The sequence below is a fragment of the Chelonia mydas genome, chromosome 3, assembly GCF_015237465.2.
Source record: "Chelonia mydas isolate rCheMyd1 chromosome 3, rCheMyd1.pri.v2, whole genome shotgun sequence".
NCBI classification, from domain to species: domain Eukaryota; kingdom Metazoa; phylum Chordata; order Testudines; family Cheloniidae; genus Chelonia; species Chelonia mydas.
The window spans coordinates 79,312,662-79,332,367 of record NC_057851.1 but is presented as its reverse complement, the minus strand read 5'-3'; the positions used below and the strand labels follow the sequence as shown (position 1 = coordinate 79,332,367).

The following is a 19,706-nucleotide window of genomic DNA, read 5'->3' as shown; positions in this document are numbered from 1 at the left end:
TGCATATGCACAAGGAGACTGGATTAAAGTTCCCTAGCCAAACTTATCCCTGGCATTTCCTAACATTGTGATGCTTGACTTTGCAACCTTAACATTAATTTAGCACAGGCGATTGCAATGTGCAGGAGAGCGGGAAGAGGAAAACATTTTTACTGTGCCACAATGTACAACAGGAGGGACTGGAGGGGGTTTCCCTGTGTGTGAGACTGACTCTCTGGGGACAGACTGGAGCGGGTGTCACTAGAGGAGTGATGGGCTCTCTGGGGAGGAACTGGAGGGGGTGTCACTGTGTGTGTCCCCGGCTCTCTGGGAAGGAACTGGAGTGGGCGTGTCACTAGAGGTGTGATGGGCTGGAGGGGGTGTCACTGGGAGTGTGACGGGCTCTCCCAGGGGAGGGGCTGCCCTGGGTGTTTCCTCCTGCACCCTCCCCCATTCGGGAAGCAGCGGAGAGAGGGCAGGTGGATTGGAATCCTGCCCGTGCCCCCCGCCCCCAGTTGAAGACGGAAAGTAAGGAAACGGGGAGGGTTCTAATTCCATGGTCATCGTTGCTTTACGGCTCGTGTTTTGCGACATCTAATATGGCTGCCCCCATGGCACAAGTAGCCCGGGCTGCCGGCGGTGGAGGCAGAGCGCGCATCTGTCGCGGGGAGCGGCGGTAGCAGTAGCATCGCCCCTGCTGGGAAGTGGGGCCGGACGCTGCCCAGGCAGGGAGTAAGAGACCCGGCTCGCAGGAGTTGAGGGCCCGGGGGCCAGGCACTGCGCGGGGAGAAGGGCTGGACACAGGGGGTGGCTTCGTATCCGGCCGCCCGTGGAGAGGAGCCTGTTGGCGGCGGCGACAGTAGTTAGGGTACAGTCGGGCACGGGGGCACTGAGGGGCTGCGGCAGGAGACCTGGGGGGCCTGGGCAGCCTTAGCGCAGCCAGGCTGGGCGCGGCGGGCGAAAGCTGCTGGGGGCGAGGCGAGGGGCGGGGCGGGGACTATTAAGGGGCTGGGAGAATGTGTCCCCTGCTGCTGTTGCGTTTGGGGGGCTGCTGCTCCCGGCTGCTGCTGCCGCCGCCCCCCGGGCTCTGGTCTGCTCGGGGAGGAGGAGGCGGCGGTGTGCGGTGGCGAAGGGGCCTGTTCTCGGGTTCTCCCTCTGCTGCGTCTCACTGGAGTAAAGTGGTGTCCGAGGCCGAGAAGATCGTGGGGTATCCGACCTCGTTCATGAGCCTCCGCTGTCTGCTGAGCGACGAGCTGAGCAACATCGCCATGCAGGTCCGCAAACTGGTTGGGACCAAGCACCCCCTGCTTAACACCGCCAGGTAAACACCGGGGCCCATGCTCCTTCTGCCATGGTCCCTTTACTCATATTTTGTGATTGTAATACATAAGATGGAGGTAACTTGTCTTCCTCCACTGAGACTCCTGTTATCCCTTCCATGAAGGGATACCTGCCTTTGATAATGTCTGGACTGTGAATAATTGCTGTTCAGTCAGGGTTCTTGGTCTGGTACAAAGTGAGATTTTTAAGTCCTTAGGGAAATTGTACATGTCACACTGTAACATATTCCTTTTCTCAAAATCTTCCAAGGAGAGAGACTAGCCTACAGGTTCCCTGCTCAGTCTTCTTTTTAATAATGGATAATCTCTTATTTGATGTTTGCACAGAGCCTACCACAGTGGGGACCTGACTTTGGCTGTGTCACCAGGTACTAGGTGTAATAGAAATAATAAGACTTATTGAGGTTGGTTTATTTGTCAGGAGTTCAGGATTATGAAGCTCAGCTAAGAAGGAGGTTGGCTTTATACATAACATAATCACCAACATATCAGCCTTAACTGTAGCACTTTACCATATTAAAGGGTTTTAACCCAACTGACACATTCTCTTGGAAATCTTGCCTTAAATTGTGCTACACTTTTCTGCTTTGGCATATAGTTGACAGAACTGGAATTCGAATTTCCTTGCATCCATTTTTATTCAAAGATTTGTCCCCTTCCAGCACATCAGAGAGTGAGTGATTTATCACATTTACAGTATGCAAAGAACTGTCTTACTGTACAAAGCTAACCTTTCTTCATTAACCATTGTACTTTCCAAATGTCGAGGACCGCATTTGGAAGAAACCATCCAAATGAAGGAAAACAGGAAAAAACTAGTCCAGTAAAGAGCTCAAAATGTTGCATATGTTAAACATATATTTTGTTAACAAGACTTTTTCAGAACATTTCTAGTGTGAGAAAATTAAGATGGTTACTGTTAAGTTTGTCCAGGCTGGTGGGACATTTGAAATCAAGGGACAGGACTACCTCACTCAGTTATTATGAAGGTAAAATACTGCTGAAGATGCACATGCTCACAAATAAGCAAAAGCAAGGTTTGTTCTGGACAGTATTGTCTTTGTCAATTTTAAGACACAAGAATCTGTGTCCAGATTACAGAACTTTTAAAGTATATTGTGTTGGTATGTTCTTGTGATTTTAAAAAAAAATAAAAAAATCTGTCTCCTTCAAAAGATGGTATTTTACATACTTCTATCACTAGAGTGGAAGACATGTTATTGGTGAAAGTATATTCAAGGTTAACAGGACTCAGATTTTGTATACATGGACTTTGTGAACATGTTTAAAATGCTTACTTTCTTTTTTTAAAAGAAAATCCCAGTTGCCTAGTTTTCATGAGCAACTTTATAATACTTACGTTTCAAACTCTGAATGAGTTACTATAAAAATATAAGATATGGAATGCTTGGGTTGAGTTTTCTACAATTGTTAGATTAAGTATGCCAGGATAGTGTTATATATGCGCAATTCTGATTGCATTGATCAAATTGTTAAAATATAGAGATCCATAAAAACAATGTAAAAGAAATCATTTACATTTTGTGGACTTTTGTCATATTTGATGCTAGTAGGCTTTCAGTAAAGGGCATATCTATTGGAGATTGCAGTCCTAGCATATAATTAACTTTCTAATGAAATAAAAAATGAAAAGTACTTGCTGTTTTTGGCTTTTGAAAAAATATGGTGGGAAGAATTTTTCGTTGATCTGTTCATAGCTCTTAATTAATAGCATGATTTATACACAACCTTGTGACAGTTTTTTAATTTAACTAAAAGGTGTTTCTGTATTTGGCTGTATTTTTAAAGCTTTGTAGACTAAATATAATGTCCCGTCTAAACTACAGCTGTAACAGAGGTGGAGGACCCAGATTCAATACAGTTGGAAGTTTGTGGAAAGGAAGCCTAGTAGTGTCCCTGTAACTGGGTTAAATCTGAAGTTTTAGGTTCTGACTACTATAATAGACTAACAGTGCTCCCATACATTTTGGGTAGAGGGGGGTAAACTGTTGTAACCAGGGTAGGGGACAAATGAGTGTAGCCATGTCGTAGAGATACACATGATCAGAGTTGGCTTATGCAGATGGACTTAAATAGTGCTGCTTTTAATGCATAGTTCTTATTTTTATTGGTTTATTAATGTGTTAATCTGAAAAGTTGTTTACAATTTTTTTTTTTTTGGAGCTGTAATACTCCTATTAAAATGGTACATATGAACGACTCAGGTGCTTTATCTTGCAAGCTCATGGAGCATAAACCAACTTCTTCCATAGGAGGCTGTGCATGGAGGACATGTACAATCAGGCCCACGGTTTGTTACTTCAGAACCTCTTCGAAGCTTGGTACTAAACTGACCGATTTGTAGTGGGAATAAAAGTACGACATTCGGTCATACAAAAAGCTTGAGTTCTGTGTGTATGTCTTTAACAATTTTATTCTTATTTTGCTACTTTGACACAGAAGCACTTCCTATGGCCTTGGGTTATATATATTATCAGAAGGGTTAATACAGTATTTGCAATACATTTAAATAGTTATGTACAAATTACTACTGTAACTTGTTTTCGAGGATTATTTTGCACTAGTGCAGGGATCGGCAACCTTTGGCATGCGGCTCGCCAGGGTAAGCCCTTCGGTGGGCTAGGCCGGTTTGTTTACCTGCTGTGTCCGTAGGTTCGGCCGATCTTGGCTGCCGCTGGCCGCGCTTCGCGGCTGCCGCTGGCCTGGAGGGTTGTGCTGGCCGCCGCTTCCCGCAGCCCCCATTGGCCTGGAGCGGCGAAGCGCGGCCAGTGGGAGCCGCGATCGGCTGAACCTGTGGACACGGCAGGTAAACAAACCGTCCCGGCCAGCCAGGGGACTTAACCTGGCGGGCTGCGTGCCAAAGGTTGCCGATCCCTGACTTATACTATCACTAAAGGAAATAGAACTGCTCGTGCATAAATTATGGGATACAGTTTACTTTGTAGCCATTTTATCCTCGAATGGGTAGTAGGGAAAGAGCTGTGTTTTCGTTCCATATAAAATTGCCTGTCATGATAGACATAAGTAGACCTAGACAAAGTGTTCATGGATTACTAGAGAAAGAAAAGGCTTGGAATATCAGGGTTCTTTAAAGTGGAGTCTTTACTCTGTGCAGGTTTTGGACTATATTTTCATTTTCATTTGTATCCAGACACTTAAAGTGAGAGGTACAGTAGCTTTAAGATTGCACAGTTTCTGGTAAATTTTTAAAATGATTCAAAATCAACAAATACTCAATCACCTCAATATTTGCATTCTAATTTAAATTTTTTCATCCCAAAACTTGCTTATCAGTTAAAAACGGCTGTGTCCAAATATTGCTTCATAGTGTTGGAAACTGTTTCCAATTCCTCTGTCTGCAGCTTCTTGTAATGGGCTCGCACTCACCTCTCATGAGCATCCCCTGTCTGTGTGTGCCTACACACACACACGCTCGCTCGCCCTCTCTCTGATGAGTCTTCAGTGACTCACCCTCTGGCCGAGTCCCACAGAGTCTCTATGTGAAATAAAAATCAAACCCCTTCTGCGATATAAGTCCAACAGGGGGCCTATCTCAGTGCTCTCTAACATCTCTTTATCTGCAGCCATGTTCCTGGGCTAGATCCTCAGTCAGTCCAACAGGGCATATTACAGTGTCCTGGTTCAAACTGTCTCTCAGCCCCTTCTGGGCACTCTCAAATTGTCCCTGCTCTTCAAGCAGTCCCGGCCATCACATCCACCAGGGTTCCCTCCCTAGACACTCTTTGCCTCTCTGGGCCTTTTCTGGCTCCAACTCTTCTGCTGGGCTACTAAAAGAGTTCAGTTCCTCTTCTGCGGTGCATCAAAGTCCAGGTCACTTTCCCAGTGGCTGCAGGGGGAGGGGGAAAGAGACTCGGGCACACCCTCTACTCCAGGTCCCAGTCCAGGGACTGCCTAGATAGCAGCCATCCACTGCATCCCTTTAGTTAAACTGCATTGCTGCTACAATTCTCTGGGCCACTTCTCCATGGACACAGCTAATTCCTCGCTCTTATCTCTGGGCCTTGTCCTGGTTGAGTCCCAGCAGCCAATCTGGAGCTCCTTTGTGTTTGCCAAACTTCTCTGTCCGAGGTCCTGTAGCTCCCTCAGCCAGCCAGGCACACTGTCCATGCTCTGCCATCAAGGAAATGATCTCTGCTCTGCACTGCAACTCCTTTTATGTGGGTCTGCTGGGCCTGGATTGGCTGCTTCTGGCACCTGTGTCCCATGCCACTGCTCTAGGCTGCTTGGAGGACTCTCTCCACTTCCCTTTTCTGGGGCGGGGTCTGGCAGGACCACAAGGCCTCCAGAAGGTGGTCTCAGGGCCTAGTCCACTTTATCACACTTGTGTAAATAATTTAGTTAGTTATTAATTTATTTTTATTTTATTTAGTTATTAGTTTAGTTAGTGTCAGTTACCCACAAGCCATCGTAATCTGTTACTTATTAAAAATAGTGAGGTAAAAAGAGTTACTTTGGTATCTTGGATTTACTGCATTTGTGCTTTTTACCAAAGATGCCTATGTAAATGAAGGGTATGTCTACACTACGAAATTAGGTCGATTTTATAGAAGTCGATCTTTAGAAATTGATTTTATACAGTCAATTGTGTATGTCCCCACTAAGCGCATTAAGTCGGCAGAGTGCGTCCTCAATACCGTGGCTAGCATTGACTCATAGAGCGGTGCACTGTGGGTAGCTATCCCACAGTTCCTGCAGTCTCCGCTGCCCATTGGAAGTCTGGGTTAAGCTCCCAATGCCTGGGGCAAAAACGTTGTGGGTGGTTTTGGGTACATGTCGTCAGTCTCCCCCCCTCCATGAAAGCGACGGCAGACAATAGTTTCGTGCCTTTTTTCTGGGTTGCCCGTTCAGCTCACCGCTGCTGTTATGAGCATTGTAAACACCTCGTGCATTGTCCTGCAGTATGTGCAGAACCTGGCTAAGAGATGCCAGCACGAGGACGATTGTGAGGAGGACATGGACACAGACTTCCTGAAAGCACGGGCTGTGGCAATTGGGAGATCATGGTGGCAGTGGAGCTGGTTGATACAGTGGAAGGCCGATTCCAGTCCCGGCAAACAAGCACAGACTGGTGGGACCGCATAGTGTTGCAGGTCTGGGATGATTCCCAGTGGCTGCAAAACTTTCACATATGTGTAAGGGCACTTTCATTGAACGCTGTGACTTGCTTTCCCCTGCCCTGAAGCGCAAGAATACCAAGAAGAGAGCAGCCCTCACAGTTGAGAAGCGAGTGGCGATAGCCCTCTGGAAGCTTGCAACACCACACAGCTACCGGTCAGTTGGGAATCAATTTGGAGTGGGTGAATCTACTGTGGGGGCTGCTGTGATCCAAGTAGCCAACACAATCACTGAGCTTCTGCTATCAAGGGTAGTGACTCTGGGAAATGTGCAGGTCATAGTGGATGGCTTTGCTGCAATAGGGTTCCCTAACTGTGGTGGGGCGATAGACGGAACGCATATCCCTATCTTGGGACCGGACCACCTTGGCAGCCAGCACATAAACTGAAAGGGGTACTTTTCAATGGTGTTGCAAGCACTGGTGGATCACAAGGGACGTTTCACCAACATCAACGTGGGATGGCCGGGAAAGGTACATGATGCTCGCATCTTTAGGAGCTCTGGGCTGTTTGAGCAGCTGCAAGAAGGGACTTACTTCCCAGACCAGAAAATAACTGTTGGGGATGTTGAAATGCCAATAGTTATCCTTGGGGACCCAGCCTACCCTTTAATGCTATGGCTCATGAAGCCGTACACCGGCAGCCTGGACAGTAGTAAGGAGCAGTTCATCTATAGGCTGAGCAAGTGCAGAATGGTGGTACAATGTGCCTTTGGACGTTTAAAAGCTCGCTGGCACCGTTTGCTGACTAGGTTAGACCTCAGTGCAACCAACATTCCCATTGTTATTGCTGCTTGTTGAGTGCTTCACAATCTCTGTGAGAGTAAGGGGGAGACGTTTATGGCGGGGTGGGAGGTTGAGGCAAATTGCCTGGTGGCTGATTTTGAGCAGCCAGACACCAGGGTGATTAGAAGAGCACAGCTAGTCATGCTGCTCATCAGAGGGGCTTTGAAAACCAGTTTCGTGACTGGCCAGGCTAAGGTGTGACAGTTGTGTGTGTTTCTCCTTGCTGCAAACCCGCCCCCTTTGTTGATTTTAATTCCCTGTAAGCCAATCACCCTCCTCCCTTTAATCATAGCTGGCAAAGAAAATAAAGTAACTATTGAAACCATGCATTCTTTCTTTGTTAATTAAAAAAAAAAAAGTGAGATAACTGACAAGGTAGCCTGTGTGGGGTGGGGTGCGGGAGGAGGGAAGGACAAAGCCATACTGCTTATTGTAGCCACACTACAAATCAAAACTGTTTGAATGACAGCCTTCTGTTGCTTGGGCCATCCACTGGAGTGGAGTGTCTGGGTGCCCGGAGTCTCTCTCTTCCCCCCCCCCGCCCCCACCGTTCTTGGGCGTCTGGGTGAGGAGCATATGGAACTTGGGGAGGAGGGCAGGTGGTTATACAATGGATGCAGTGGGGGTCTGTGCTCTTGTTGGCTTTCCTGCAGCTCCACCAGATGCCTCATCATGTCCATTTGCTCCCCCCATTAGCCTCAGTATCTCCTTCTACCTCCGCTCATCGCGGTCACTTAATGCATTCCTGGCCTCTGCCACTGAATGCCTCCATGCATTAAGCTGTGCCTTATCAGTGTAGGAGGACTGCATGAGCTCAGAAAACATGTAGTCATTGCGAGTGTGGTTTTTTTCGCCTTCTAATCTGCGATAACCCCAGGGACTAAGATGATAGGGGGAGCATAGAAACATTTGCACATGGGGGGGATAAAAAGGGAGAGTAAAATTTAAGATGATACGTTTCTGAGACAAAAGGGAGACTCACAGTGAATCAAGCAATTCACAGCAGACAGTATATGAGCTTTAGGTACAAGGTCTCATTTTGCTTTTTATATTGAGCGCCTGCCGGTATGGTGACACATCACTCACGGCTGGGCAACAGAATTCGGTTTCCAGGCAGCCATGGTAAGCCAAAGGGTACATGGGGTTGGCTTCTTATGCCTTCATAACATGTGGGAATGGTTTCAAACTTCAGCGCCCGCCTTTTCCATAGCAAGCAATGCCGGTTGGGTTTTACATTTAAAAGGAGGGGCTTCGGTTTTCAGGTGGATGTGCAGCACCCCCTCTCCCCCCGCCGCGTGGCTATTCTCCAGGGTGATCCCTTTTAGCTAGGCGCAAACAGCCCAGCATGAATGGAGCCTTTTTACTGTTCCCTTACAAAAATTCCCCTATTTCAACCAGGTAACCATGAATTATATCACTCTCCTGAGGCTAACACAGAAAGATATAGACCGAATGTTGCTAGAATGTGACCAAAACCCAGGACCGTTCGCTGCCATGCTTTGTGCTGAAATGATTCCAACTACTTGCTACTGGCTTGGCATGGTAAAATGTCCTACCGTGGAGGGCAAAATAAGGCAGCACTCCCCAGAAACCTTCTGCAAAGGCTTTCAGAGTACCTCCAGGAGAGCTTCATGAAGATGTCCCTGGAGGATTCCCGCTCCATCCCCAGACACGTTAACAGACTTTTCCAGTAGCTGTACTGGCCGCGAATGCATCCCAATTCTTCAGGGCAAATCAAACATTAAACACTATTGCTTTTAAACTCTGTACTGCAGTTACAAATGTGCACTCACCAGAGGTGCCTTCTCCAGCTTCAGGGTCAGGGATCCCGCCTTGGGAGGGTATTGGCTCCAGGGTGATGAAAAGGTCCTGGCTGCCGGGGAGAATGGATTCACTGCTTGCCTGCTGCGCGTTCTTCTCCTCCTCCTCCTCCTCCTTCTCCTCTTCCTCATCCACAAAATCCTCCTCCCTGTTGCATGAGACTCCCTCCTTGCAGGTGTCCACGGACAGTGGTGTGGTAGTGGTAGGGTCTCCCCGCCCCCTTTCCGAATGCCATGCAGCTGATCATAGAAGCGACATGTCTGCAGCTCTGACCCAGCGTGACTGTTTGTCTCCTTTGTCTTTTGGTAGACTTGCCTGAGCTCCTTAACTTTCACGCAGCACTGCTGTGTGTCCCTGTTGTAGCCTCTGTCCACCATGCCCTGTGCGATTTTGGCATATATATTAGCATTTCTTCTTTTTCATCGGAGTTCAGCCTGCACAGATTCTTCTCCCCATACAGCAATCCGATCCAGTGTCTCCCTTTCGGTCCTTGCTGGAGCTTGTTTGCGATTCTGTGGGGACTGCATGGTCACCTGTGCTGCTGAGCTCGCCACGCTGACCAAACAGGAAATGAAATTCAAAATTTCCCGGGACTTTTCCTGTGTACCTGCCTAGCGCATCGGAGTTCAAAGTGCTGTCCAGAGCAGTCACATTGGGGCACTCTGGGATAGCTCCCGGAGGCCAATACCATCAAATTGCGTCTGCGCTACCCCCAAATTCGACCCAGCAAGGTCGATTTTTAGCGCTACTCCCCTCGTAGGGGAGAAGTACAGAAGTTGATTTTTAAGAGCCCTTTAGGCCGATGGAACGGGGTTGGGTGTGTAGACGCATTCATTTTAAAATCTACCTAACATGGCTAAATTCGACCCAACCCCCCGTAGTGTAGACCAGGGCTGAGTTACGAATACTCACTGCACTAATTCAGGAGGAATGAAACTATGTAATGTCACTTTAACAATGTTGCACAGTTGGAGGACACTGGAGTTGTACAGTTGTATTTAACTTGCAGACTCTTGATTACTGATACGAATGCATGAGCAGGTAAGAACTTGGTTTGCTTTAGGATCCCAGGCCAAGTTTGCAGAGATGGCAATTATGAAAAACGTTTCTGTACTTACAAACAAAACAAAATTGATAGGGAAACCATTACTACAACACACGTGAAACCCTAGTGATTGTTTACCAAGTCACTTTTTCAGAGTAGAACTGTTTCTGAATGTAAATTTCCTTAACTTTGTTACCACCTCATTAAAACTGAAAGTGTGTTAAACATTTAATTTCACAATTAATTAGGATGACTATGAATCCCTGAAAACCGTATGGCTATGTTTTCATTGCCTTTATCTGGTGTCCCTATTTTTTTTGCAAAGGCTGACAGTATTGTACTAGCTCAGGAGGAGGAGACGGAGACAGGGGTTTGAGTGAACGCTGGGAGGCTGGCCATCAAGCTGAGGTGTTGAAATTGACATCAGGCTACCAGAACCTGCCTGTGCCGCCTCTCATGGTGTTGCTCTGCACTCCATCAACCATAAGCGCTCTCAGTGAGATACATCTCGCCTAACAGATGAGTCCACTGCTACAAGGTCAGATTAACATGGAGTTACTTGCGCTAGCTCTGGGCAGTGGTTCAATTGGTGTGAAGGCTTCTAGTGACCAAGCCTGTGCAGACATCTGTTTTCCTATTCCTCCTCATCCATACCTCAGGGGCAAGCAGGACACTGTAGAACAAAGATAGTAATGTCATCTCTTGTGATGCTTAAACCCCGAAGCTCCAAGAGTCATGAGAATCTCAGCTTTCATTTAAAAATAAAGTTTTTAGCCCTCATGTCTGACAGAGAAAAGCTTGGAAATGTGAACCCTAAAGACTCAAAACCTAAAGGTAATTACAATCCCTCCTCCTCTGATATTTATTATTTTTTAAAAAAATAAATACAAACTAGATTTTTGTGGGCATGACTCATGATTTTTGAATGCTTCAGGTTGGCAGTACTGAGAGTCTGTCCCTAGGGGAAGGGACAAGTGATTGTGTTAGACATGTATACCAGGTATTCCATTTTTTTTTTTTCCTCATTTGGAAGACTGACAATCCATTAATGCTTTTTATTTATTTTTTTGCACTACAGTCTATTTGGACTGCAGAAATAGACTGGTTAGTTTCATTTTTGTTTTTTATCAGGTCCACTTTGTGGCTCATGCATTGTCAGGAGAAGGGCTTACAAACTAAAGCTTGTTTCTTGAATCCTACCCCAGGACAACATATATGGAAGGTGTGTGAAGGAAAATGGTAAATTAGGGGAATAAAGTCCTGGTAGTGTGGCAGTAATTTCCTGCAAAGAGCAGGAGCTAAAGACTGGTTGCACCGGACACTTTCATTTGTCAAACTTTATAAATATGTTTAATATATAAAAGAATGAACTGTGATTCAGAGGTGGATTAGAGCTGATAGGTTTTACAAAAGCAGTGAGTTTTAAGGAGAGAATTAAACAAGGAGAAGGTGATGGTTAATGTTTGAGGCGTAATGGTAGCATGGAAGAAGGTGGCAAGCCATAGATCAGGTGGACCATATTCCTTTAATCTACCTAGTTGCTGAACTAGAAATGTAGAACAAATTATTCAAGAATAACAATGTTTACTAGTTAAGATATAACATTTGCATATGTGGTAAATTTTAAGGGGAAAGATGACCAACTACTAATCTTCCCCAGTATTGAAAATTGGAAATATCAAAAATAATCCCATTTCTTCTTAATGGCATCTTAAGAAAATACTTCAGGTAGCAGAACAACCTACTGAAAATGGTTTAGTCTGGCAGCAGATGACTGGTATCTGTAGACGTAGGGAGTGCGTGTGTTTTCTTATTTGGATGTCTGGCTAATCTGCCTTGAATAGATGTGGAGATTTGTTCTACCACTGGGATGCTGGAGTCATGATGGCCAGTTTCTGTTTTGTCTGCACAAGATCATTGGGGTAAAACTTTTTCTCCCTCTTCCAATTAAAACTGTTTTGACTGACCATCAGTAGCTTTCTTCTTTGCTACATTTTAAACTTATCATTTTCAGGGCTTGAAAAACACAGATGCCCACTTACTTGCCAGTGGCTAATGAAACTTTCTCTGAAAGTAGCCAGCAACAGGATAGTGAACCTGACAAGTAATGTATCTGGTCACTTTATATCTTCTGCCTGTAGATGTCTGATCAGCTGCAAAACTGATGAGGATGATTTAAGTTTCACTGGGTTGCTGAGGATGTAAGGGACCTCAGAAGCATAGACTCAATCTTCTGCTGCTGCTGGGTTGGAGGTTAAAACAAGTTTAAATTATTCTTTTTTTAAATTATTCTTCTTTTTAAAATTTTTGTAACATGCTATAATGAAACTGTTATAGAATATGTGTCTGCATCATGGAGGTGATCTAAACATAATCATAATTTAAACATCCATGATGTTAACTATAAGGGCATCAATCCTGTAATGACATTCTTACAAGTGGATCCCTGTGCTTACATGGAACCCTACTGAAGTAGTTGAAAGCACTAACCACCAACACTAAAGCAGACTATTCTGGTATAGTAATTGCTAGCAGTACTATCAGAAATGTGAAGAGATTTCTCATATTTGGTATATCTGCCACTAATCACATAACTATTGATATATTTGTCTTTAGATAGTGTAGAATAGTAACATGTAAAGCATGTGTTTTAGGAGTGTTGGATAAACCAAAACTGCTAATCAAGTATCAGGCATGGGTTTCTGCCACCATATTCATAGCTAAAAGAGTGATTCTAAGAATCTGGAGATTTGGTTTCTTCTTATGTATTTTGGCAGAATGAACTGTTAAGGAGAGCTCTTATGGGGGGAAAAAACTTTCTTTGTTAGGTAGAAAGAACTGGAAGAAGTGACATAAGGCACTCCAGTCCATATTCATCTGATTACCTTTGTATTTTTCCTCTAATCTCTTGCTTTAACTTTAATTTACAGTTCAACCTTGGATATTGTCTTGTGGAGATTTGGGCAACGATGTTTGGGTGTCTGTTACGCTACAGAACCCTCAGCGCCTGGCTGCAGCAAGGAAGAATGAGAGAAACCAATATGTGCTACTATTCTCTCCCTCCCCAGATCGTTTTTTGGTTCACTTTCCACATGAATAGTACCATGTCCTGTCACTGCTGCTCCGCGCTTGTAGCAGTATGAAATTGACACCATTCTTATCAATTTTACTTCTTATCAGAGAGTATTGAGCAACTCTGTGCTGGGAAAACTGTCAGCAGACTCGGGAAGACAGAACTGCATCAGTTATCATTCAGTTCACATCTGGGAGGTTAACTACACAACAATAAAGGTTATAAAGTTTTAATAAAATGAATGATTTCAATTCTGTTGAAATTTGTGACGATGAGCTCCTCAGAGTGAAGGATGCCCTTGCAACTAATTGGATTATTTAGGTCCTTATTAAAAAGTATGGGATTTATGTTAAACAAAATTCAATTCAAAATTGATTTCTAGAGCAACTTTCATATGGACCTTTTGATGGTGGTGACCTATTTCAGAATCAATGTGTATGGTAATTTTAATTCTGTAATATATTCAGTGTGATTGAGTTAAATTGATAGCATGCTCGCAATGCACTGACATCTCTTGGTTGATAGTGTCACCTCTTGAGGTTTTTTTTTCTGTGTGTGTACACTTGCTGTACTGTCCTGCCACTATAAGGATGCGATAGCTAGTGGTCTCAAACAAGCAATCCTAACCAATTAAAATGTAAAAATATTGACTTTGCCTATAGTCTTATCCTTTTTTCATTTTCTAAGATTAACTTTTTATTTCTACAGTATTCATAATTTGGTGTCCATGAAAGGAATGGGAACTCATGGTAATAAAACCATGCTATAGATAGTATTAGCTTTTAGTTATAGTGAATATTGTGTTTGTAGTTCCATCATTCATTGTGTAAGCTTCTCCACAAAAATATTATCAATGCACATCTAGTCATAAGATACAATACTCCTTCTAGCTGAATCCTTTTTCTCTCCTAAGCAAAGTACAATTGGGTATCAGTTTTGTGATGTGGACATACAATAACTAGGGATTTGGCAGAGATAATTAAATCCACTTTCACATTTATTATTATTGCTATCATTCTCATTGAAGCATCTGCAGTGAACCCAGGTTTTCAGTACTTGTAGGCATAGTGCATTAGCCCACCATGCAAAACAGTCTTGGTAAATGAAGTGTGCTCAGTAGGAGAAGAGGCTGGCTAGTATATCCTGATGTGAATAATTCCAACAGGAAATGTGGTCTTCTTGACATCAATCATTTCTAATATTTCCATCTGGGAATCTGGATTTCCATGGGAGCACTTGTGTTATGCTGATTTGTTACAGAGTACATTTCTTGCAAGTCTTAACATTTCAGCAGAATTTCACATACAACTCATTTTGGTAAAATGGAAAGCTTTGGGATTTCTTAACTTTGATTCAGTGCATATGAAGAAGAATTGAATGCATAATGAACAGAATATGAATGGCAGTCAGCCCTAACAAGAGATGGCACAAATGACAGCCAGTTACTGTTACAAAAATGAGATGAGCTTAAACTAAGAGAACAAATGGGAATACCTTACAAAGAAAGGATCGGTCTGGACTGACTTGTGATGCCATTAACCTGCTGCGCACTCGTTGTACTTGACACACACAGTACCATCAGATCTTTTTAAAAGTGGTAACTATTTAGGTTCACATATACTCTTCTTCTTCACTGTATAGCACAACTGAACTGTAACTTGAATATACAGTACAAGTATTAAAAATGAGAAATTGAATATACTACTGGGCTAGTGACATGTCTGTGTGTTTGTTCCTGGCAGCAAAAGACAACCGATGAATAAGTTAAAAAAAACAATACCACATTTCTGAATAAAGAAGAAAATTGTGGGTATTTATATAATAACGTGAAGTAGTTTTAAAGCAATTTTCTTTCTAAACCAGGAAGGGAATTACTTACCAAATATACCTTACATAAACTACAAATAATAATAAATGTCACAGCACAAAGTTTAGATACTTGATAGGATATGTCTACACAACTACTAGACACTGACGGCTGGCTTGTGCTGACTTGGGCTTGCGGGGCTCGGGCTGTGGGGCTGTCTCATTGCTGTGTAGAGTTCCAGGCTCAGGATGGAGCCCAAGTCTGGAAGTCTACGCAGCAGTGAGACAGCCTCAGCCTTGTGCGCCTGAGTTGTAGACATACCCTTAGAGTGAGAATTGTACTTGTGATATTTTTCTCCTCTCTTTTGCTTCTGCGTTTAAATTAAAAACCCTAAATAAGAAAAAAACCACCACCTTGGAAACTAAATTTTAGCCTTTTTAATAAGTTACTTCAGTAACTTTTAGAATCCATTTGTGACAACTCTTGTTTATTAAATATTCTCTTTCCTTCTGTCCACCTTTTTCTTTTATACCAGCTGCCTTCTGCTGTCTCCCCCTGGTATTCTGGAACAACATTAGGGCCCTGTTAATTATTTGAGGTCATCCTTTCCAAAATTCCACTGGCATGATAATGCAGATTCCTTTACAGTTATATTATACTTTACATTACATGAATAAATTTCAAGACTCTCACAAAGAGGATAAACATAAAAAGCTAGGAAATCTGGAAGGAGGTTTCATTGACAATTCTACTGTTTTCTGTAGAGGATGGGGAACCCAATATCATAATTAATATTTATTTTTCTCTACCCAACTTCTGAATGATTTAGTTTGCTTCAGGGGAAGCAGACTGTCTACACTACTTGCTCTAGAGGAACTGCTTCTGGAGACAAACCTGACAGACTTTAAAGGAATACTATGAATTTGAAATCTAGTCTATTTCAAAAATTGAGTTAAAAGCAATTTCATAAACTACCTGTCCTTGAATTTGCCACTGATTCTTGTTTAACAATTACTTTTCCTATTTTGAAAATGTTTTTCTTCTCATTTACAAATTGAGAGTGAATTTTTCAAGCTGTGCCATTTTTATATCTTAAGTTAATTGTTCTGCTGCCGTATATGTGCACTGGCAGCTTTTTCAAGACCTGTTGTGTAGTAGAGGTTAGGATTGAGCTTTGTTTTTTTTTGTATAGAAATAGTGTTTGTGCTTAATGCAACTTCATTTATTTTTCTATTTCACTATGAGCACCATATCTGTATCATGCTTTCAATATTATGCTTTTGAGAGTCCACAGTATCTTGTAAAGTATCTGAGTAATTTATAAAAGAGTTACCTATAAAAACAAACCCTTCCCCAAGCCAATGCAATGGTACAGAAGCAATGCATCAGTCTACAGGAGATCAATTTATCATCTGTCCCTGGTCCCTTGTGCTCTGGCAGCCAGAAGCTAGAAATACTGTGGAATCTGTACATTATACTTTTGAGGCTCTAAAGAGAGACACTGACACTCTGAGTCTCACTATATAGTGTGAGTCATTACTGACAGGATCCAGAGGAAATAGTATTTAGCCCTCATTTTCCTGAAGGAGGGGTGCTGTGATGTGAGACCCTTTTGAGGTTCAGAGCGCAGTAGACCCAAGGGAGTGAGAAGAACAGGGACTTGAAAGAGTGTGGGAGGACATCCCTCCTTGCTTCACCACACATTGACGCAGAGAATAGAGCTCATTAAAGGTGTTTCTGCTGTTGGATTTTATAGTACGTAGTAAGATACATCTTTCATTTTTTTTCATCATATGAGCTTTATAAAACTGCCTACTTTCCTATTGACAAGACTATCAATCCATTTAACAACTGTACAGTGTCATAGCAACCAACTTTTAAAATAACAAATTCCAAAATGATGTGATCAAAAATGACATCAGAGAACAAATGTTTTATGTTGTTGTTATAGCAACAGGAATATAGAGATGTTTTTTGTTTGTGAATCATTGGGATCATATTTCTGTCGTGACTTTTGGGCTTGTAGAATTTTTTTTAAATTGAGCCTACTGACTTGATCTAATGTGTGTGTTCTATTTCAATTTTTCACCCTCTGAAAAAGGGGAGCTTGCTTAATACACAACAGATACTGTAAATGCTACGTTTAATTTAGAGGCAACTGAAAGGGTAAAGATTCAGTTGAGTGTTTGAAGTAAATAGGTTGAGGAGCACAAAATGTCCCAAACACACTTTCAAAGTTTCAGAAAGAAAAGGAATAATTGAAATTAGACTGCTGCAACTCATGGATATTTATTGAGCCAGTGTGGGTGATGTAATTGTGAAGTTTTATTTCCTGTTGACTTTCCTCTTCTCAGACTTTTTTTTTTTTAGCAATATGTTTGTTTTATATATTTTTTTTTCCCCCCTAAGTGAATATAGCATTAGTGAAGGTTGCCAGACTGATAGTCCTGAAGTTTGACATGTTGTCTCTGCAGAACAATTGTATGGTGTACAGTGGAAATGCTGTCAGATCAATGTGCCTGAACCTGAACTTCAAAGGACCACCTCTAGGGGTGAAATGGCAATTCACTCTTTTGTCCTTTTAATCCATGTTCTGCTGAGACCACCAAAGGAGGCTATAGTGATAAAATTAAGACCGTTAACATGTTTAAAATAGGCCATGACATAGCCTATCAGATGGGAACTGTTGGTGGTATCAATCTAAGGTTGTCTACACTAGCACTTTTGTCTAGGTCCCTCTGTATCCTATCCTTACCCTCCAGCATCTCAACCACTCCTCCCAGTTTACTGTCATCTGCAAACTTGCTGAGGGTGCAGTCCACACCATCCTCCAGATCATTAATGAAGATATTGAACAAAACCGGCCCCAGGACCAACCCTTGGGGCACTTTGCTTGATACCGGCTGCCAACTAGACATGGAGCCATTGATCGCTACCTGTTGAGGCGGATGATCTAGCCAGCTTTCTATCCACCTTATAGTCCATTCATCCAGCTCATACTTCTTTAACTTGCTGGCAAGAATACTGTGGGAGACCATATCAAAAGCTTTGCTAAAGTCAAGGAAAAACATGTCCGCTGCTTTCCCCTCATCCACAGAGCCAGTTATCTCATCATAGAAAGCAATTAGGTAAATCGGGCATGACTTGCTCTTGGTGAATCCATGCTGACTGTTCCTGATCACTTTTTCCTCTCCTCAAAGTGCTTCAAAATTGATTCCTTGAGGACCTGCTCCATGACTTTTCCAGAGACTGAGGTGAGACTGACTGGCCTGTAGTTCCTCTTTCCCTTTTTTAAAGATGGGCACTACATTAGTCTTTTTCCAATCATCTGGGACCTCCCCCGATTGCCATGAGTTTTCAAAGATAATGGCCAATGGCTTTGCAATCACATCCACCAGCTGCTTTAGCACCCTCAGATGCAGTGCATCCGGCCCCATGGACTTGTGCTCATCCAGCTTTTCTAAATAGTCCCGAACCACTTCTTTCTCCACAAAGGGCTGGTCACCTCCTCCCCATACTGTGCTGCCCAGTGCAGCAGTCTGGGAGCTGACCTTGTTCGTGAAGACAGAGGCAAAAAAAGCATTGAGTACTTCAGGTTTTTCCACATCCTCGGTCACTTGGTTGCCTTCCCCATTCAGTAAGGGGCCCACACGTTCCTTCACCTTCTTCGTGTTGCTAACATACCTGTAGAAACCCTTCTTGTTACTCTTAACATCCCTTGCTAGCTGCACCTCCAGTTGTGATTTGGCCTTCCTGATTTCACTCCTACATGCCTGAGCAATATTTTTATACTCCTCCCTGGTTATTTGTCCAATCTTCCACTTCTTGTAAGTTTCTTTTTTGTGTTTAAGATCGGCAAGGATTTCACTGTTAAGCCAACCTGGTTGCCTGCCATATTTACTATTCTTTCTACACATCGGAATGGTTTGTTCCTGCAACTTCAATAAGGATTCTTTAAAATACAGCCAGCTCTGCTGGACTCCTTTTCTCCTCATGTTGTTCCTCATGTTATTTTCCCAGGGGATCCTGCCCATCAGTTCCCTGAGGGAGTCAAAGTCTGCTTTTCTGAAGTCTAGGGTCCGTATTCTGCTGCTCTCCTTTCTTCTCTGTGTCAGGATCCTGAACTCGACCATCTCATGGTCACTGCCTCCCAGGTTCCCATCCACTTTTGCTTCCCCTACTAATTCTTTCCTGTTTGTGAGCAGCAGGTCAAGAAGAGCCCTGCCCTCAGGTTGGTTCCTCCAGCACTTGCACCAGGAAATTGTCCCCTACACTTTCCAAAACTTCCTGGATTGTCTGTGCGCTGCTGTATTGTATGTACATTTTGCAAGTTAGACCTCAGTGAGGAAAATATTCCCATGGTCATAGCAGCCTGCTGTGCTCTGCATAACATTTGTGAAGCTAAGGGGGAAAAAGTTTCCCCAGGAGTGGAGTGTTAATGTGGATCGTCAGGCGATTGATTTGGAGCAGCCAGATACCAGGGATATTAGAGGGGCTCAATGTGGGGCTATTTGAATCCAGAAGCATTTTGACAGTGAGCCCCTGTAATGTGTCTTTCTGTAATGCATTCAGCCAGGCATTGTTTCCTTGCCACCTTGAATGACCCTTGTAATGATTCCTGCCTGAGCATTAATTGGAGTCTGCAAATGTGTTATTGCCACTATGTATGAATTTCTGCAGCGACCTCTGCATGTAGGACA

The 19,706-nt window shown here is 43.4% G+C and overlaps 1 protein-coding gene across 2 annotated transcripts in view; it reads left to right on the top strand.

The window, feature by feature from the left end:
• The first annotated feature begins 347 nt into the window (after positions 1-347).
• Positions 348-19,706, top strand: part of PDSS2 (decaprenyl diphosphate synthase subunit 2) — a 189,966-nt gene continuing 170,607 nt past the window's right edge. The window contains exon 1 of one of the 2 annotated variants that reach the window (XM_007057397.4): positions 348-1,300. In XM_007057397.4, coding sequence (XP_007057459.2) covers positions 996-1,300 — 305 coding nt within the window. In that variant the 5' untranslated portion in view covers positions 348-995. The remainder of the gene's footprint in view (positions 1,301-19,706) is intronic. The other variant, XM_037894579.2, reaches the window with a different exon arrangement.